We start from the raw sequence: 21,491 nt of genomic DNA on the forward strand, positions 1-21,491 counted from the left end.
TTGAAAACGGTTTGTCTAATGAATCTGAACAGACCCGACTTTGTTTCGGTACCCAGACGCCACCTTGCATTCTGAGTTCTCTAAATACCTAAGGAGATGCTTTATCTATTGTAAATTGATTGGAGAACAATTCTCCAGCTGCACCATGAAGACGGCACCGTATTGGCCCATTAACTGTGGCAGGCTTGCTTTTCAGGGGTTGCATCGCAGGCCTGACAGCAGCAAAACACCCACTGGTCAAAAGGCCAGGTGTCTGAGCTGTTTACAGCTGCCTACATTCATTTATGCACACAGGCCTGGTTGTGTTTCTCACAGTGGCCCCAGTGACAATGCCCTGGGTTGAAATATGGATGTTTGAGCATCACAACAAACTTTGCTCTCTCCTACAAGTTGACTTAGGCATAAGAGATATGCTGCTTGAAATTTGGCTTAAAACAAAACCTGGAAATTGTAGGTGTTCCTCCTCCTCCTCCTGAGAACATTAGAAAAAATATGAGAAAGGCAATAGCATTTTGTTCATTTAATTTATAAAGAGTTTATTAAGTTTTACACGTTAAAAATGTTTTACATAAGTTTCTCCCTTGGAATCTTGGAATATCAGCTTTCATTTTCATTATTTTCACACCTACAGTGAAAAGCAAAATTAATATATAAATTAAAATAAGAATGAAGTATGTGAAGAAATGAAACAAATAAAAAGGAAATGTAAGAGATGTAACCTTAAATTTAATTGGTTTTTAAAAATGTATAAAGTATATAAATGTGAATAAGAGTATGAAACTATGGGATGTTCTGTCGGGCTCTCTGGTAGACTCCTCCCAAAAATTCACAGGTACAAATTTCGGACACACACACGTTTGAAAATTCAAAACAATGTTCTTTATAATGAAAATTCACTTAAACTAAGCCCTCTTTTGGTATAGCAAAGAGCACTGGTCTCCAACCAAACTGGTAATTTGTACCAAGTCCCTTATCAGTTCTGTGATACTTAGCTTGCAGCTGTGAGGCAATTCACAGTCCTTCTTCTTTCACAAAGTGAAACACACTTTGCTCTGGTTTAGTTTCAAAGCGGGAAAAAATCAGCACACAAAAAGTCAAAGTCAGTAAAGCAGTCACGAAACACAATGATCAGATAATCCTCCACAATGGCCAAACCCACAGGCTGCTATTTATAGCAGCCTCACTAATTACCACAGCCCTACCCAACCACAGGTGGCCTCATTTTCTTTGATAATAATCTCTCAGTTGTTGTTGCCTATTTGAGCATACAACCATAGCCATAACTAGAAAAATAGGGAAATGAGATGGAAATTACGATGACGTAAAGTATAATGGAATTATATTCTACATATATGTGATGTACATGTTTGCTTTGTATGTACGAGGGTCACCCAGAAAGTAAATGCACCACTTTTTTTTTTCTCAGCCTACAGTAATGGTATGAATGCGAAACTTTAGGTATACTGTACATTATTTGAATTGTCAGGAGTGCGTGTGTAAATTTTGTGTTTCTCCAGACAGATAGCGCAGCTGCAGCAGTGTTTCATAATGGCGTCTGTACGTTACAAGCAGCGTGTCATCATTGAATTTCTTACTGTGGAGAAAGGAACTATTGGGAACATTCACAAATGTTTGTGTACAGTTTGTGGAGAATCTGCAGTCGACAGAAGTATGGTTAGTCGCTGGGCACAGAAGACGGTTTGGCAGATCTCCAAGATTTGCAGTGTTCAGGGCGGCCAGCCACAGCTGTCACACCTGACAAGACACAGCTTGCTGATGTTCTCATTCACGAAAACCGACGCATAATGACTCAGCAGTGAAGCTGTCAATCAGCAAAGGAAATATGGATGCAATCATCCATGCTCTTGATTACTCAAACGTTTGTGCACGATGGGTTCCGTGCTGTCTTACAGTGGACTACAAATCTCTCAGAAAAAAACATATTGAATCTGAGGGGGAAGCATTCTTGTCCAGGATTGTGACAGGTGATAAAACCTGGATTCACCATTTTGAGCCCAAAACAAAACGACAGCTGATGGAATGGCGTCATCCTCAATCTCCACAGAAGAAAAAAAATCAACGCAACTGCTTCCCCCGGTAAGGTTATGATCAATGTGTTTTGGGACTGTGACACTGATTTGATGCTGAGAGGCAGAACCATTAATTCTGAGGCTTATGTGAAGACATTAACCAAACTCGAGAAGCGTTTCCAGCAACTTCGGCGCCATAACAACCCAGGTGAATGTTTGATTCAACATGATAACGCTCAGCAGGGGCGGGCCACCATTCCCGGCCCTACTGGAACTGGCTGGGAGCGTGTGTGCACACCCTGTGCGTGCGTCCCCGTGTGGAGTTCAGCTTCTGCACATGCGCAGAAGCCAAATCTCGTGTGAGGACGCGTGCGTGTGAGATTTTGGGGGGGTCTGCTTCTGCGCATGTGCAGAAGCGAACCCCCCCAGAAACAGGCCAAAATAAGGTAAGTGGCCACCCGCACTGCCGCCGTTCACCTCCGTTCACCCTGCTCACCTCTCGCTCTCAGGGTGAACAACAGCCGTGCAGGTGGTGGTGGTGAGACGGCGTGAACTCAGGTGGTGGGGAAACGCCCATGCAAGCGTGGGCATTGGGGGAAGCCAGTGCGAGAGCCGAATGGAGGTGAACAGCGGCAGCATGGGTGGTGATGGGGAGCTGGCGTGAGCAGTGGGGGGGGGGAGTTGGCGAGAGAGGTGAATGAGGGGCTCACAGCGGGGGAAGGATGCCATTTGTGGGAGACATTTTGAGGATGACAATGAGGTGATTCGCACGGGGCAGAAATGGCTTGGTGACCAGAACAAGGAGTCTCTCTGGAGAAAGGCCATAGAATCGGACAGAGATTACGTGGAAAAATAGGGAGTGTAGAAAAAAATATCATTCTTTATTGTTGTAAGTTTCATTGTGTTCAATAAACAATTGTTGAAGAAAAAAATGTGGTACAGTACATTACTTTCTGGGTATTGCTTGTTAGTTTTATTGTTTTTTCATTGGAAAATTGCAATTAAAAAATTATACACATATTTTAAAAAAACATAGGTGTTTGGGCAAGAGAATTGGGGAGATATGATTATTGTTGCTTTAGACCTCAAAGTTTCACTGCTCAAAAAATACCCAATGGGCATAGAAGAATTGATGCTCGATACTTTTAGAGCTTTCCATTTTTGATACAGTATGTTCTGCTCTCAATTAATCATCTCTGTTCAGAGAAGAAATAGGACAGAAACGATGAAATCATTTGCTGATGACTACAACATGACATCTGGAAACTCCATAAAATTGCCATAATGAACCATGTCTATTGCACATTTTTCTTTAGGAGAAAAAAAATCCATCTGGATAGGCTGGAAATTGTGGGAGCTTGAAGACCCAAAAATCTAGAAGATCTCAGAGTAGGGAAAGCTGTCCTAGATCGCTTACTAACAGATCCTATCACAATTGTGGACATATATATCTCGGATTTTGTGGTTACGAAAATTAGACTTTCCCAGACAACTGTTTCAACCGTAGATTACAAATCCTTGGCTAAAAACCCAGCACTCAGTGCTAGCTCTGAAACCGGTTTCAATACAAGTTTGATTTGTTTTCCAAAAAGAAGAGATAAGAAAAAGAAATCTATATTTGGGAAGACAGGGAGGGAGGAAAGGAAGAAAGGAAGGAGGGGAGGGGAGGGGAGAGGAGAGCAGAGGAGAGCAGAGCAGAGCAGAGGAGAGCAGAGCACAGCAGAGCAGAGGAGAGCAGAGGAGAGGAGAGGAGAGCAGAGCACAGCAGAGCAGAGCAGAGGAGAGCAGAGCACAGCAGAGCAGAGGAGAGCAGAGGAGAGGAGAGGAGAGGAGAGCAGAGGAGAGCAGAGCAGAGGAGAGCAGAGCAGAGGAGAGGAGAGCAGAGGAGAGGAGAGGAGAGGAGAGCAGAGGAGAGGAGAGCACAGCAGAGCAGAGCAGAGCAGAGCAGAGGAGAGGAGAGCAGAGGAGAGGAGAGCAGAGCACAGCAGAGCAGAGGAGAGCAGAGCAGAGCAGAGCAGAGGAGAGGAGAGCAGAGGAGAGCAGAGCAGAGGAGAGGAGAGGAGAGGAGAGGAGAGCAGAGGAGAGCAGAGCACAGCAGAGCAGAGCAGAGGAGAGCAGAGCAGAGGAGAGCAGAGGAGAGCAGAGCAAAGGAGAGCAGAGGAGAGCAGATGAGAGCAGAGCAAAGGAGAGCAGAGGAGAGCAGAGGAGAGCAGAGCAAAGGAGAGCAGAGGAGAGCAGAGGAGAGCAGAGGAGAGCAGAGCAAAGGAGAGCAGAGGAGAGCAGAGGAGAGCAGAGGAGAGCAGAGGAGAGCAGAGGAGAGCAGAGGAGAGCAGAGGAGAGCAGAGGAGAGCAGAGGAGAGCAGAGGAGAGCAGAGCAAAGGAGAGCAGAGGAGAGCAGAGGAGAGCAGAGCAAAGGAGAGCAGAGGAGAGCAGAGCAGAGGAGAGCAGAGGAGAGGAGAGCAGAGGAGAGGAGAGGAGAGGAGAGCAGAGGAGAGCAGAGCAGAGGAGAGCAGAGCAGAGGAGAGCAGAGGAGAGCAGAGCAGAGCAGAGGAGAGCAGAGCAGAGGAGAGCAGAGAGCAGAGGAGAGCAGAGCAGAGCAGAGCAGAGGAGAGCAGAGCAGAGCAGAGGAGAGGAGAGCAGGGGAGAGCAGGGGAGAGGAGAGCAGAGGAGAGGAGAGGAGAGCAGAGCAGAGCAGAGGAGAGCAGAGCAGAGGAGAGCAGAGGAGAGCAGAGGAGAGCAGAGGAGAGCAGAGGAGAGCAGAGGAGAGCAGAGGAGGAGAGCAGAGGAGAGCAGAGGAGAGCAGAGCAGAGCAGAGGAGAGCAGAGGAGAGCAGAGCAGAGCAGAGGAGAGGAGAGCAGAGGAGAGGAGAGCAGAGGAGAGCAGAGCAGAGCAGAGCAGAGGAGAGCAGAGGAGAGGAGAGCAGAGCAGAGCAGAGCAGAGGAGAGCAGAGGAGAGCAGAGGAGAGCAGAGCAGAGGAGAGCAGAGCAGAGGAGAGCAGATGAGAGCAGAGGAGAGGAGAGCAGAGGAGAGGAGAGGAGAGCAGAGCAGAGGAGAGGAGAGCAGAGGAGAGCAGAGCAGAGGAGAGCAGAGCAGAGGAGAGGAGAGGAGAGCAGAGGAGAGCAGAGGAGAGCAGAGGAGAGCAGAGCAGAGGAGAGCAGAGCAGAGCAGAGGAGAGCAGAGGAGAGCAGAGGAGAGCAGAGGAGAGGAGAGCAGAGGAGAGGAGAGCAGAGGAGAGCAGAGCAGAGCAGAGGAGAGCAGAGGAGAGGAGAGCAGAGCAGAGCAGAGGAGAGCAGAGCAGAGCAGAGGAGAGCAGAGCAGAGCAGAGCAGAGGAGAGCAGAGGAGAGCAGAGCAGAGCAGAGGAGAGCAGAGCACAGCAGAGGAGAGCAGAGCAGAGGAGAGCAGAGCAGAGGAGAGCAGAGGAGAGGAGAGCAGAGGAGAGCAGAGCAGAGGAGAGCAGAGGAGAGCAGAGGAGAGCAGAGCAGAGCAGAGGAGAGGAGAGCAGAGGAGAGGAGAGCAGAGGAGAGGAGAGCAGAGGAGAGCAGGGGAGAGGAGAGCAGAGGAGAGCAGAGGAGAGCAGAGTAGAGGAGAGCAGAGGAGAGCAGAGGAGAGGAGAGCAGAGGAGAGGAGAGCAGAGGAGAGGAGAGCAGAGGAGAGCAGGGGAGAGGAGAGCAGAGGAGAGGAGAGCAGAGGAGAGGAGAGCAGAGGAGAGCAGGGGAGAGGAGAGCAGAGGAGAGGAGAGCAGAGGAGAGGAGAGCAGAGCAGAGGAGAGCAGAGCAGAGGAGAGCAGAGGAGAGCAGAGCAGAGGAGAGCAGAGGAGAGCAGAGGAGAGCAGAGCAGAGCAGGGGAGAGGAGAGCAGAGGAGAGGAGAGCAGAGGAGAGCAGAGCAGAGCAGAGGAGAGGAGAGCAGAGCAGAGGAGAGCAGAGGAGAGCAGAGGAGAGCAGAGCAGAGGAGAGCAGAGCAGAGGAGAGCAGAGGAGAGCAGAGCAGAGGAGAGCAGAGGAGAGCAGAGCAGAGGAGAAGAGAGCAGAGGAGAGCAGGGGAGAGGAGAGCAGAGGAGAGGAGAGCAGAGGAGAGCAGAGCAGAGCAGAGGAGAGCAGAGCAGAGGAGAGCAGAGCAGAGGAGAGCAGAGCAGAGGAGAGCAGAGCAGAGCAGAGCAGAGCAGAGGAGAGCAGAGGAGAGGAGAGCAGAGGAGAGGAGAGCAGAGGAGAGGAAAGCAGAGGAGAGCAGGGGAGAGGAGAGCAGAGGAGAGGAGAGCAGAGGAGAGCAGAGGAGGGCAGAGGAGAGCAGAGCAGAGCAGAGGAGAGCAGAGGAGAGCAGAGCAGAGGAGAGGAGAGCAGAGGAGAGCAGAGGAGAGGAGAGCAGAGCAGAGCAGAGGAGAGGAGAGCAGAGGAGAGGAGAGCAGAGGAGAGCAGAGCAGAGCAGAGGAGAGCAGAGCAGAGCAGAGGAGAGCAGAGCAGAGCAGAGGAGAGCAGAGGAGAGCAGGGGAGAGGAGAGCAGAGGAGAGGAGAGCAGAGGAGAGCAGAGCAGAGCAGAGGAGAGCAGAGGAGAGCAGAGGAGAGCAGAGCAGAGCAGAGGAGAGCAGAGGAGAGCAGAGCAGAGGAGAGCAGAGGAGAGGAGAGGAGAGGAGAGCAGAGGAGAGGAGAGCAGAGGAGAGGAGAGCAGAGCAGAGCAGAGCAGAGGAGAGCAGAGGAGAGGAGAGCAGAGCAGAGCAGAGGAGAGGAGAGCAGAGGAGAGGAGAGCAGAGCAGAGGAGAGCAGAGGAGAGGAGAGGAGAGCAGAGGAGAGCAGAGGAGAGGAGAGCAGAGCAGAGCAGAGGAGAGGAGAGCAGAGGAGAGGAGAGGAGAGCAGAGCAGAGGAGAGGAGAGCAGATGAGAGGAGAGCAGAGCAGAGGAGAGCAGAGGAGAGCCGAGGAGAGGAGAGCAGAGCAGAGGAGAGCAGAGGAGAGCAGAGGAGAGCAGAGCAGAGCAGAGCAGAGCAGAGCAGAGAAGAGGAGAGGAGAGCAGAGCAGAGGAGAGCAGAGCAGAGGAGAGCAGAGGAGAGCAGAGCAGAGAAGAGGAGAGGAGAGCAGAGCAGAGGAGAGCAGAGGAGAGCAGAGCAGAGCAGAGGAGAGCAGAGGAGAGCAGAGGAGAGCAGAGCAGAGGAGAGGAGAGCAGAGGAGAGCAGGGGAGAGGAGAGCAGAGGAGAGGAGAGGAGAGGAGAGCAGAGCAGAGCAGAGCAGAGGAGAGCAGAGGAGAGCAGAGCAGAGCAGAGGAGAGCAGAGCAGAGGAGAGGAGAGCAGAGGAGAGGAGAGCAGAGGAGAGCAGAGGAGAGGAGAGCAGAGGAGAGCAGGGGAGAGGAGAGCAGAGGAGAGGAGAGCAGAGGAGAGGAGAGCAGAGCAGAGGAGAGGAGAGCAGAGCAGAGGAGAGCAGAGGAGAGCAGAGGAGAGCAGAGGAGAGCAGAGGAGAGGAGAGCAGAGCAGAGGAGAGCAGAGCAGAGCAGAGGAGAGCAGAGCAGAGGAGAGCAGAGCAGAGCAGAGCAGAGGAGAGCAGAGCAGAGCAGAGCAGAGCAGAGCAGAGCAGAGCAGAGGAACACAGCAAAAAAGGAAAAGAAAGGGAAGCGAAGCGAAGCGAAGGGAAAGAAAAGGGAAGGGAAGGGAAGAGAAGGAAAGGAAACGAAAGGAAACGAAAGGAAACGAAAGGAAAAGCCAGGATATTTTCTGACTTACTGAATGCTTATAAATCCGTCCATTTGGAATATGTCTGGTTTTCATTAGCATTCACATCAAGCTGTCAGAAAAACAGAACGTGCCGAATCAGCTCTTGTGGATTAAATTTGGGGCTGCTTGTAACCGTTGGCTGCTTGCTTCAATTAGTCTCAGAAAGAAACATGACTCTCAAAGCTGCCAATGTTTCTGTGGTTGATCAGGTTGAGTCCATTGAGAAAAGGAGAAAGCAAGCAATAGTTTGGGGGAGATCTGGACCGTGGTCTTTGTTTCTGAATACAGGCTATGCCCAACACGGATGCATCCAGAGATCTCTCTCAGAGCTGGCTGTGATAATTGACCACCTCAGGACTAAAATACAGTGGTACCTCTACCTAAGAACGACTCTACTTATGAACTTTTCTAGATAAGAACCAGGTGTTCAAGATTTTTTTGCCTCTTCTCAAGAACCATTTTTTACTTACAAACCCAAGCCTCCAAAACTGTAAATGGAAAAGGCAGGGAGAAGCCTCCGTGGGGCCTCTCTAGGAATCTCCTGGGAGGAAACAGGGCTGGAAAAGGCAGAGAGAAGCCTCCGCGGGGCCTCTCTAGGAATCTCCTGGGAGGAAACAGGGCCGGAAAAGGCAGGGAGAAGCCTCCGTGGGGCCTCTCTAGAAATCTCCTGGAAGGAAGCATGGCCGGAAAAGGCAGGGAGAAGCCTCCGTGGGGCCTCTCTAGGAATCTCCTGGGAGGAAACAGGGCTGGAAAAGGCAGGGAGAATCCTCCGTGGGGCCTCTCTAGGAATCTCCTGGGAGGAAACAGGGCTGGAAAAGGCAGAGAGAAGCCTCCGTGGGGCCTCTCTAGGAATCTCCTGGGAGGAAACATGGACGGAAAAGGCAGGGAGAAACCTCTATGAGGCCTCTCTAGAAATCTCCTGGAAGGAAGCAGGGCCGGAAAAGGCAGGGAGAAGCCTCCGTGGGGCCTCTCTAGGAATCTCCTGGGAGGAAACAGGGCCGGAAAAGGCAGGGAGAAACCTCTATGAGGCCTCTCTAGAAATCTCCTGGGAGGAAACAGGGCTGGAAAAGATAGAGAGAAGCCTCCGTGGCGCCTCTCTAGGAATCTCCTGGGAGGAAACAGGGCTGGAAAAGGCAGAGAGAAGCCTCCGTGGGGCCTCTCTAGGAATCTCCTGGGAGGAAATAGGGCCTCCACCCTCCCTCCCTCGCTTGCAAGCTCTTTCATTGCTATTCTCTGCAAAGAAGAATGTTTTCCAAGCCCTAAGTCTTTGCAGGGTTTTTTCCATTGCTCTATTTGCTCCCACTGTTTCTTTCCAGATGCTAATGATGTTCCCAGCTCTTACTGGCTTGCAAGCTTTTATTGTTATTCTCTCAGAATATTTTTTTTAAAGCCCTTAACCAGGGGATAAAATAATGTGCTGAGGCTGACCAGACTAAGGACACTATCCAGATGAATACCTGGTAAGCAGATTCTTTTCCCTATTTTACTCTCCAAAAACTAAGGTGTGTCTTATATTCCAATGCAGTTTATACTCTGAAAAAATACGGTATGTACTTTGGACTAAAAACCATGTATTTTTGTGCTTTTATTTGGTTTGGTTTATGCTGTTGATATAAAATGCAACGGAGGTGCATATAACTGCTTTGTCCCTTGCAAATGCAGCCCAACCATGCTCCCCATTCAGGCAGGCCTCTCCTAATAAGGTGTCTCATCAAAGCAGCTGCCACTTTTCAAGATGTAAGGAATGGGGGGGGGGGGAGCTGCTTTAATTCCAGGAAGAGTTTGCTGGGGGGAAACACTTCTTCCAAGCAATTTTATACATTCAATGTCACATATGACTTCTCATTGATGGTGGATGTATTGAACAGGAGCGCCATCTGGTGGGGATTAAAGCCAATGCCTCAAAGCCCATAGAAAGTACAATAAGCATTGAATCGGGGTGCTTTATTGATGCGTACAAAGTATTTCAGGCTCAAATCCGCAGTTGCATCTATGACAGGAAACGGATCTAGGATTTAAAAGAGGATTGACACACACATACACACACACACACAAAAAACAACCCAATAATTTCTTTTTTTTTTCTTGGCTCCTAAAACTGATGCCAAAATGGCTGGCTATAATTTATTTATTTATTTATCTACCTACCTATCTACCTACCTATCTATCTATCTATCTATCTATCTATCTATCTATCTATCTATCTATCTATCTATCTATCTATCTATTTATTTATTTTGTCCAATACACAATGAGGGACTTAGTGGGTATATATCAATATACACATAGTAAAATACATGATGAAGGTTATAGAGGAGATACTCATAGTAAAATATATCTAAGAAATAATAGAAAAGAAGATATAGGAATAGAATATATCAATGAAAGAATAGAAGAATAGAGGAATAGAGGAAAGGTATAGGAGATATAGGAGAGCAATAGGACAGAGGATGGAAGGCACTCTAGTGCACTTGTACTCGCCCCTTACTGAACTCTTAGGAATCTGGATAGGTCAACCGTAGATAATCTAAGAGTAAAGTGTTGGGGGTTTGGGGATGACACTATGGAGTCCGGTAATGAGTTCCACGCTTCGACAACTCGGTTACTGAAGTCATATTTTTTACAGCCAAGTGGAGCGGTTAATATTAAGTTTAAATCTGTTGTGTGCTCTTGTGTTGTTGTGGTTAATTTGCCAAGATTTTCGTTAAGCGATGTAGGAGAAAATCCAATCGGCCATGAGAACATTTTAGGAATGCGGAATAATTCTTTTAGTCCCTCCTCTCCTCTCTTTGATCTTCAGGAGAGTGCAGAGTTGCATCTGGAGCAACAATGGGAAAATGCTGGCGGTCTTGATCTCTCCAAGACCCCGAGTGACAGGTTCAGTATCACAGCCCAGATCCCTCAACCAACATGGACTAGTGACCGGGACAGGGGTCGGCAACCTTAAACACTCAGAGAGCCATTTGGACCCATTTGCCACAAAATATCTTCTTTTCTATTATTTCTTAGATATATTTTACTATGAGTATCTCCTCTATAACCTTCATCATGTATTTTACTATGTGTATATTGATATATACCCACTAAAACCCTCATTGTGTATTGGACAAAATAAATAAATAAATGAATGAATGAATGAATGAATGAATGAATGAATGAATAAATAAATAAATAAATAAATAAAAGGAAACACCAGGAAGCACAAAACTCTTCCCGTGCCTATTTCCTTAGCGGCTGCAAAAGTAGCACATGTGGTTGAATTAAAGATTCTGTTTTCTTCTGAAACTTTTCTTTTCTTGGATCTATACATGGTTGGCCTACCCGGGGTTGAAAAGCTGAATAAATTGCACGTCGGTGGGTGTCGCACATTGGCAGTTGTGATGCCTATCTTGACTGACAGGGAGCTGCAACAGAGGGATGAAAGAGCCACAGGGCTCAAGCCACGGGTTGCTGATCCCTGTACTAGGACATAATACACGATTCTATTTCTTATTTGCACAAGTCATTATTTAATATAACCAGGCTAAAAGAATCACAAAAGGCAAGATGTGGCCACTGCAAGTGATGTCATTGTTATGTTACCATAAAATGAAATGATGCACTTTTTGGGATTATAAACATGTCTATTTATCCATAAACGTATTTAATAGCATCTTATCCATAAACTTATTTAATATTGCTCATTGCATTTGGGGGAGGGGTGTAAGGGGGTGTAATGTAAACACAGTCAGGATTTTTATGCACTTATATGAAATGCAATTGTGGACATAAGTCATTAACAGTCTGTTCAAGTGGTATGTTGCAAATATATTTTCAGACAAGCAACCAGATTTCATTATTCCATAAGAGGTAACAGATTTAAAACACAAAGACACACACACACACAAAATTGATTTCTTGCAACAGGAATCCAGAATAATATATTTTAAAGAATCGATTGCTTAATATACACGAGTTTCTGATTACACGTTCAGAGCAATACAGTTTCTTAAAAATATTTAAAATGGGGCTGACATATAACAATGTGTTGGAATACTCTGTGTTTTTGAAGGAATTTTAATAACAAAATACCCTGTTTATATCTTTGGGATCTGTTGTCGTAAAAGTATTAAAGCAAGACAAAGAACTCCAACTGAAGAACGATGACACCACCACAATCACCAATCGACTGTCCAGCCTCAGAGAGCCCCAGCCCCAACCATACCCTAGCACGAGCTGCAGCTCAATTGGAAGTCTTCAGAAGAAGAAGTAGACAAAAGCTGGCAAATCAACATCATGGGAATAACATCAACTGGACGTTGAGTGTTGAACTAACGCCACTACTTATTATAATTCTTTGTAAGAATCTAGCTAAGATCTAGCTTGAGCTGCGACTCAATTGAAATTCTTCATAAGAAGAAGTAGACAAAAACCTGAAGTCAGTTTAAAGAAAATAGAGATGATACCACCACAATCACCAACCAACTCTCCAGCCTCACACAGTGCCAGCCCCGGCCCCAGCTCCAGCTATACCCTAGCCCGAGCTGCAGTTGAATTGGAAGTCTTCAGAATAAGAAGCAGACGAAAAGCTGGGGAATTGACATCATGGGAAGGGCATCAAGTGGACGTTGGGCATTGAACTAATGCCACAACTTATTGTAATAATTCATTTGATCAAGACCTGTTGTGGTACAATTATTAAACAAAGACAAAGAACTCTTTCTGTAGAACAAGAGATGATACCACCACAATCAGCAACCGACACAAACAGTCCCAGCCCCAGCTGCAGCAATGCCTTAGCCCCAGCTGCAGCTCAATCGAAAGTCTTCAGAGGAAGAAGTAGACAAAAGCTGGGGAATCGACATCATGGAAATTTATTTATTTATTTGATTTTTATGCCGCCCTTCTCCTTAGGCTCAGGCCGGCTTACAACATGTTAGCAATAGCACTTTTTAACAGAGCCAGCCTATTGCCCCCACAATCTGGCTCCTCATTTTACCCATCTCGGAAGGATGGAAGGCTGAGTCAACCTTGAGCCGGTGATAAGATTTGAACCGCTGACCTACAGATCTACAGTCAGCTTCAGTGGCCTGCAGTACAGCACTCTACCTGTTTCACCACCCCAGCTCATGAATGGCATGGCTGCAGCTGGAGCAGGGGGCTGGGACTGTGAAGCTGGAGAATCGGTTGCTGGTTGTGCTGGTATAGGCAGTCATATGCAATGAAGACTAAAGACTGATTTAGAAGACGGTCATGAACAATGGAAAAGATTACTACTGTTATTGTGAAATTGAGTACATGTTTACTGCTGGAATAAAAGTTCTAATTCTTATATGAACAGTTATATAATTATACAAAAATCACAATCATATTTATTGTTACAACCATATTTCTGTAAAAATATAGCTATATACTTTTACTGGGCTTCATCTTAACAGCAATAGGCATCTTTCTTTCCATTTATTAAAGTTGGACTTCAAATGCCCTAATAAGCACCATCTTGTGATTATAATTCAAAAGACATCCATACCATGCAATCTTAAACATACAGTATCTACTCTGTATTAAGTCCCAGAGAGTTTAATCAAAACTCAGTTGCAAACTAATACATGCAATACATCAATGCAGCCTCAAGATATTGCAAAAATAAATCCTAAAAGTCTGATTGCAAATATATTGAATGTTGGCATCCTAACTCATTTCTCCCTCTGAATTCCCACAAAGGAAGGGATGCCACAAGCTATGTAAACAATCTTTAAAGATCAAGAAAGCTTAAAATGCATATGCAATTTTAAAATCATGGTTGCATTCATTTTGGTTTTTTTAAAAAAATGCAAAGTTATAAAAACATACTAAGCTTTGTCAGAGGCATTCAAAACAATTGTTCACATTATTTTAAGTGTAGTTTGAGGTACTGCTGGAACAGGAGAAGGCACCGTAGAAGCAGATTGATCGAGATGTACAGAATAAAAAAAAAACCCATATTCTATTGGAGAATCTACTTTCCTATTGGAGAAAAAAATATGTGTAGATATAGCATTATGCATAAATTCTGCCACCCCACCCCAAAATAAATATGCAGTAAATTATTTCAAATAGGAGGAAGCAAGGTATATACAGTGTTTCCTTGATTTTCGCGGGTTCGAACTTCGCGGAAAGTCTATACCACGGTTTTTCCCACCCGATGACATCATATGTCATCCCCAAACTTCCATCTGCCTTTAATATTTTTAAAAAAACCTTTAATAAATAGGATAAGGTAAGACGATATATGACGAGCAGAATCCGAGACCAAGCTATAAGAAATCAATTGGAATCACTCTATAATATGTAAATAGATATATTGCTCTTGGGTCAAGTGGACTATACAAGAAACACCCCCGATTTGGTGGTGGGGAAAGTGTGTGTGTCTGGGTGGTGGGCACATTTCACTATGCACTGTTTTATGTTGTGTGTAATATAAATTGGTTAAAAATTTATTTTAAAAAATATTTTTTTAAAAATAAAATAAAATAAACTTTAATAAATAAACATGGTGAGTAATAATCTGAATGGTTGCTAAGGGAATGGAAAATTGCAATTTAGGGGTTTAAAGTGTTAAGGGAAGGCTTGTGACACTGTTCATAGCCAAAAATAGTGTATTTACTTCCGCATCTCTACTTCGCGGAAATTCAACTTTCGCGGGCTGTCTCGGAACGCATCCCCCGCGAAAAGCGAGGGAACACTGTATTTACAATTTTGTTTTCTCCTTGTATATTGAATGTTATTTTTTAGTACGAAATATGGGTTGTTCTATTAGTTAGCCAAAGATTAATTACCTGGAATTGGCTTTCTCCAGCATGTTGATGTAATTTATAGTACAATTAGAATTATCTGCATTTATTAATCATTTTTCTTAGTTCTGAATAGTTCTTTCATTTGCTTTTTTATTTTCCTAAAGATCAGGGGTGGGTTCTAACTTACCTTGAGGCTAGTTCGCTTCCTCCTGTGCCACATGGGCGCACCTTGTTTAAAACTTTTAAAGTTTAAAACTTCAAAAAAAAAATGTTTTTAAAGGCAAGGGCCCATGGACCAGCCCTGACAGAATCAGTTTGGTGGTGACATCATGACATCACCAGCGGCTTGCTACCAGTTTGGATGAATCCATCTGAACCGGAAGGAAGCCATCTCTCTGGTAAAGATACTGTAACTCTTAAAAAAGAACTATGAATGCTAATAACTGTAGCAAATATTTAAAAATATGGGAATGCTTGGATATGAAACGACATAAGGAATTGTAACCTAACCAAAAGCCTTAACATCACGAAGGGAAACTCTTTGTTAAAACAGTGCAAGCAAAGAACATTGGTTTTAAAGAAAAAACACAGCCTGGAAAATTATATATTGTCTCTTTACTTGATTATCATATTATATTAAATTAAATTTGAATTTAAATCCATGGCGACCTACATTCTGAAAAGGCCCACTTACTTGGGCTTCCGTTCCTTAAGGGAGAAGGACTCCGGCTTCGAGCTGTCTAAAAGACCAAAGGGGGGGGGGGAAAGAAAGATATTTTGATTCATCCGCATGCCTTTTACTCTAGAAAAAATAGATCTGAATTGAACGCACACCATCAGATTAGATGGAATGAAAAATTGTAGTGTTTTATAAAGATAATCTCAGGGTGCCTACATTGCCATAACTGGAATACATCTTCGTCGGGTGGAGGTTCCACTTACCAGCTACTACCAGTACACCCCCCCCCCGGGATCGTAGCGGGTATGCGTGCATCTGGCAGGTGCGGACACACATATCAGTGCAAGATTTAGCGCACCAAGTGAAATCTGATGCACATGCACAAAAGCCAAATCTTGTGCAGGGGCGCAGCACGTCAGGAACACACAGCTGCGCACACAGCTGGGATTTTCCTATCATGTGAACCTGGGAGCATCGGCTGCTGTCTGCCACAGAGTACAGTGATACCTCGTCTTACAAACGCCTCGTCATACAAACTTTTCGAGATACAAACCCGGGGTTTAAGATTTCTTTGCCTCTTCTTACAAACTATTTTCACCTTACAAACCCACCGCTGCCTCTGGGATGCCCCGCCTCCAGTCTTCCGTTGCCAGTGAAGCACCCGTTTTTGTGCTGCTGGGATTCCCCTGAGGCTCCCCTCTATGGGAAACCCCACCTCCGGACTTCCGTGTTTTTGTGATACTGCAGGGGAATCCCAGCATGGGAATCCCAGCAGCACAAAAACAGGTGCTTCGCTGGCAACGGAAGTCCGGAGGTAGGGTTTCCCATGGAGGGGAGCCTCAAGGGAATCCCAGCTGCGCAAAAATGGGCGCTTCGGCTGGCAAAAGGGGTGAATTTTGGGCTTGCACGCATTAATCACTTTTCCATTGATTCCTATGGAAAACATTGTTTCGTCTTACAAACTTTTCACCTTAAGAACCTCGTCCCAGAACCAATTAAGTTTGTAAGACAAGGTATCACTGTATTCACCTTCCTCCCTTATTCGTTTTTTCTTACCACTGTATTGTGTTGGCACACTTCAGGCTTAGGTTAAGGACCACAAATGGGGGTTGGGTTTCTCACCTGTTTTACAAGCAGAATTCCATTCATGCAGGCAACTATGGAACTAAGGAAGTACAATAGTTCTGCATAGAGATGGGCTACTGCTGGTTCGGACTGGTTAGGGGAACCGGTAGTTCCGACCAGCAGATGGCCACCCATCCACCCTGGCGCTATCCCGTCCTATATCAACGTGATTTTAAAGTCTTGCGTATGCGCAAAAGGCGCTCACACTTAGATTTTTGGTGTTGGGCAAACCGGTTGCTACATTATGGTGACACCCACCTCTGGTTCTGCATACATAATCCGAGTGCTTTGAACCATACCGTTTCCTTAGCTCCCAGTCCCATATTTTGAGTAGTCTTGTTAAAAATATCAATAATAAAGTTACTTTCAGTGCAAACTCCTGGGAATGCATCTTATTTTGAACTATGTTCTAGCTAGCTGCAGTAAGAATATGTAATATAATATAGTAGTATTTTTTTCTCCATTTACTGGTCCAGTATTCCCAGTACAAATGTTTCCGGTTTCATATTTAATTGCTTTGCACAATATTGGGAAGAAATAGATGTACCAACTGAAAGTAAAACAATTAAGAAAAAGTTTGATTAGGCTGACCTAGATAAAACAACAATGGAATTAAATGAGAAAGAGGATTCGGAATATTATGAAATTTGGAACACATTTTACAATTGGCTTGAAAAGAGGAAACAAAATAAATCTGTAAATATTTAATTTAGTGGTATATCTATGATTCTTAATTAAGTTAAGTTAATATAACCAGACATATCTATGAAGTAAAAATGAAATATGTTAAGGAAAAAGATCATAGAATTAAATTATGTTCATTGTAGAAATATACAAGCAAGAATGTACCGTAGATACAAATTGCTGTATGATAACCTGAGAGGTTACATAATGTAAAATGCATGTATGTATATTGTTATATTGTTTGGTTTTGTTAATTTTTTGCATATATAATTTTTTGTGTGTGTGTCTTTTTAAAATGTAAATAACGAAATATTTATATATATATATTGATCGGTTTATGTTACTTTACCAAATTCCGAGAGCAGCCAGTACTACGAGGCAGAGGGCTAACACTACGGCTGCGACTTTGGGTCCTGTTTCTGCTTCTGGACCACTGAAATAAAATAACAAACCATGAAATAGATCTCAGTTAAGCAGGGATCCTTTTAATGAATAGGCTTTGCAGAAGGTAGGAGAGTCTTGCGGAAGAAAAGATCTACTGTTTTACAAATCTTGTGAATACTAGAAAAGTCGTTGACTATGAAAAACGGTCACGGGTCACATTTTTCAGTGCCGTTGTAACTTTGAACAGTCACTAAAATGAACTGTTGTAACTCAAAGTCTACATGCCTGCAGACACATTAATTCAAAGTGTGAAAAATAGACTGGAAAGAAGGTGTGCAGAACATTGCTGGGACTTTTGTGTGAGTTGTAATCTTTTTCAGTCTAAGGCTTCCTTTTGAGGATAGGTGATTGTTTTGTAATAATAACAACATAGTTGGAAGGGACCTTGGAGGTCTTCTAGTCCAACCTCCTGCTTAGGCAGGAAACCCTACACCACTAGCTATCCACAAATGGTTATCCACAACCACCACAAATGGTTATCCAACATCTTCTTAAAAACTTCCAGTGTTGGAGCATTCTGTGGGGGGCCCGGCCCTCTGGAATCAGCTCCCCCCAGAGATTTGTACTGCCCCCACCCTCCTCGCCTTCCGCAAGAGTCTTAAGACTCATCTATGTCACCAGGCTTAGGACAATTAGACCTTGCCCCTCTGACCAATAAATGTGATGCATAGTGTGATTGGACTGTCTAACTGTGTATTATATACGGTTTTTACTTGTAATTTTTTAATATATTAGATTTGTCCCATATGCTTTGTTTTTATACTTATTCTGTGAGTTGAAATGAATTCACAACTTTTGGAAACAAGTTGTTCCACTGATTAATTGTTCTAACAGTCAGGAAATTTCTCCTTAGTTTAAGTTGCGTCTCTCTTTGTTTAGTTTACATCCATTGCTTCTTGTTCTACCCTCACGTGCTTTGGAGAATAAACCCGAGACTGTTTTTCTTTGGAGCAAATATAGCTAAACAATAAATTAAGTTCACTGTAAGCAGCCACCATGACCTTTTTTTTTTATCATCCCTTCCAGAACCTTCTATGTTAATGCCATCTGTGGCATGTGACGCCCAATGAAGAGCTCTCAGCCTCTATGAGTCTGTAGTGATTCCCAGTCATCCAAGTCATGGTTGTCCCAGAGTACTTTTTTTTAACCTCAGAAGGGAAGTGGACTTTTTTGTTTTTTTCTTTGGAAGACATTTCTCTCAGTTGTGGTATTTTCTATTGGTACACATGTCCAAACTGATATTTATTTACTTATTTATTCATTCAATTTATATGCCGCCCAACTCCCTAAGGGCTCTAGGCGGCTCACAACTGGGGTGATGTAGGATTTCCTGCTCAGGCAGGGCGTTGAACTTGATGACCTGTAAAGTCCCTTTCAACTCTAATTAATAGATAGATAGATAGATAGATAGATAGATAGATAGATAATAAATAAATAAATAAATAAATAAATAAATAAATAAACAACCCAAAATAAAACATACAATTAATATTAAAATCTCTAAAAGCAATTTAAAAGTGATTTAAAGCCAACAGTTAAAAACCGTGCATTGCATTTATGGCCGGATCTTGATGGTACACAATCAACGGCCCCAGGCCTGTCAGAAAAGCCAGGAAAGACTTAATGAACTCAATCTGTATAGACTGGAGGACAGAAGGAAAAGGGGGGACATGATCGAAGCATTTAAATATGTTAAAGGATTAACTAAGATCCAGGAGGGAAGTGTTTTTAATAGGAAAGTGAACACAAGAACAAGGGGACACAATCTGAAGTTACTTGGGGGAAAGACCAAAAGCAACATGAGAAAATATTATTTTACTGGAAGAGTAGTAGATCCTTGGAACAAACTTCCAGCAGACGTGGTAGATAAATCCACAGTAACTGAATTTAAACATGCCTGGGATAAATATAGATCCATCCTAAGATAAAATACAGAAAATAGTATAAGGGCAGACTAGATGGACCATGAGGTCTTTTTCTGCCATCAGACTTCTATGTTTCTATGTTTCTATTTTACAACTTTCTAGAAGGCCAGTAGGGTAGGGATAGTCCAGATCTCAGGAGGTAGCTGGTTTCAAAGAGTCGGAGCAGCCACAGAGAAGGCCCTCCCCCACGGACCCACCAGCTGACACTGTTTAGCTGATGTGACCTGGGGAAGGCCAACTCTGTGGGTCCTAATTGGTAGCAAAGATAAGTGAATGCCACTCCTGGTTTCGCTCCTTATCCAAGAAGTTTCTTCAGCTCTGACAGGATAGTGAATCAAACCTTCCATTCCCCACCATTTTGTCAGACCGGAAGAGGTTTCTTGGGTTAGAAACGAAACGCCTTCCAAAGAAAAAAACAAGAAAGTCCAGTTGACTCCTAAGGTAAAAAAAATGAACCTTTGGGAGTCTCGGACTCTAAGTTTAAACATTTTAAAAGCCTACCAGAGCACCTCTTTTAGTTACAGCCTCTCCCTTCACAATCACTGAGTCCTCTTCCAGGAGAGCCGGCCAGACATGATAAGCCACCAGCGGAGCTGTGAAATCGGAATCATAGCTGCGACGGTACCTAATCGGACACAAAAGAAATTCGGTTACAACTGAGGTTGCAGGTAAGGGTTCCCCTTAGGTTATCACCTGCCCATCTCGTGTTTCCCCCAGGGCGCTCAGAACTATTATCATATTTACTCTGACATGTGGACTAAGGAAAAATCATCAGATGATGCTTGCAATAAAAATGTTCAATCTTTACTTCTGTCCCATTTTTGCAAAAACAGTGGCACTTCTGCCTTTCCCCAGCCCCAGAAGCAATCTGCAGGCCTCCCAAACCCTCGTCACTCCCCACTTTTTGAAAAAAACAGGCCTGCTTTTCACCAGTTTTTGCAAAAAACAGGGCACACAGAGGGTTTGGGAGACCTACAGAATGCTTCTGGGGACTGGGGGAAAGCAAAAACGCCCACATCTTTGCCTGTTTTTTTGGGTATTGCCAATTTAACAGTCCATTAAGCATTGTGCACAAATTGAACTTTGAGTTTTGCCCTCTCCCAGCCCCCAGGAGCATTCTGCAAACCTCCCAAACCTCCTGTGCACCATATTTTTCCCAAAAAGGGGTGAAAAATGGCCCCATTTTTGCAAAAAACAGGACGTGCAGAGTGTTTGGGAGGCCTGCAGAGTGCTCCTGGGGGCTGGGAAGGACAAATCTCAAAGTTCAATTTGTGCACAATGCTTAATGGACTGTTAAATTGGCCATACCCACTTAGTCACATGATCTAGCCATGCCCACCCACCGGGTCCAGGCCCCCTAACGTTCTGAGGGACCGTGAATTGGCCCCCTGTTTAAAAAGATTGAGAACCCCTGCATTAAGGGCTACATGTTGAGTGTGGTTTTTCATTCATCGCATATCTATTCAGGGAGCGGAATGTACCCTGTTTCCCCGATAGTAAGACACCCCCGATTGTAAGACGTATCGGGAGTTTCAGGGGGGTCGGCTAATATAAGCCGTACCCCGAAAGTAAGACATATGTCTTACTTTCGGGGAAACACGGGGGTATTGCCGGGGGGGGAGCCCGATGACGTCGCTTCCAAGCTCCCCGCGCGCCCCTCGCCTTCGCCTCGCCGTGGCGCCACCGCCTCTTCCCCGGCTTGGCAAAGCGAAGGACGGCGCTGGTCCGAAGCGAGCCGAGCGGGCGGCGGCTTGCAGCGAAGGCGCTCGTCCCAGCAACCGAGTCCTGCCGAGGCTCGGCTGCAAGCGGCCAGCGAGGCCGACCAGCTCCGAGGCGAGCGGCCGGAGCTGCGCCCTCCTTCGCCCGCCTCCTTTCCGGCAGGCAGGTGGGGCTGCCCAACTGCGCAGAGCGGCTCCTCCCCTCCAGACACACGCTTCCCCGACACGCGTCTGTGGCTCCACGCGTGCACGCCGCTTGGAGCCCTGAGGTTGAACTTGGAAAAGGGCTCACGAGGCTCCTGTCCCACGGCTGCCCTTCTGGACTCTGGGGAGATGCCTTCGGGAACGCGACCCTTTCAATTTTTTTCCAATGTAAGACATACCCCGAAAGTAAGACGTAGTGGGGCTTTTGGGGGTAAAAAGAAAGTAAGACACT

General features: G+C 45.2%; 1 protein-coding gene across 6 annotated transcripts in view; it reads right to left on the reverse strand.

Annotated features, from left to right (window-relative positions):
• Positions 1–11,614: 11,614 nt before the first annotated feature.
• SPATA18 (spermatogenesis associated 18) overlaps positions 11,615–21,491 on the reverse strand; it is a 33,633-nt gene continuing 23,756 nt past the window's right edge. The window contains exons 10-13 of one of the 6 annotated variants that reach the window (XM_070757152.1): positions 19,839–19,962; positions 17,318–17,401; positions 15,175–15,220; positions 11,615–13,710 (exon numbers count right to left, since the gene is read on the reverse strand). In XM_070757152.1, the coding sequence (XP_070613253.1) occupies positions 13,703–13,710; positions 15,175–15,220; positions 17,318–17,401; positions 19,839–19,962 (262 nt within the window). In that variant the 3' untranslated portion in view covers positions 11,615–13,702. Of the gene's footprint in view, positions 13,711–14,751; positions 15,221–17,317; positions 17,402–19,838; positions 19,963–21,491 lie in introns of those variants that run through there. The other 5 variants (XM_070757151.1, XM_070757156.1, XM_070757155.1 and 2 more) reach the window with 5 other exon arrangements.

Source organism: Erythrolamprus reginae, chromosome 7, assembly GCF_031021105.1.
Source record: "Erythrolamprus reginae isolate rEryReg1 chromosome 7, rEryReg1.hap1, whole genome shotgun sequence".
NCBI lineage: Eukaryota > Metazoa > Chordata > Lepidosauria > Squamata > Dipsadidae > Erythrolamprus > Erythrolamprus reginae.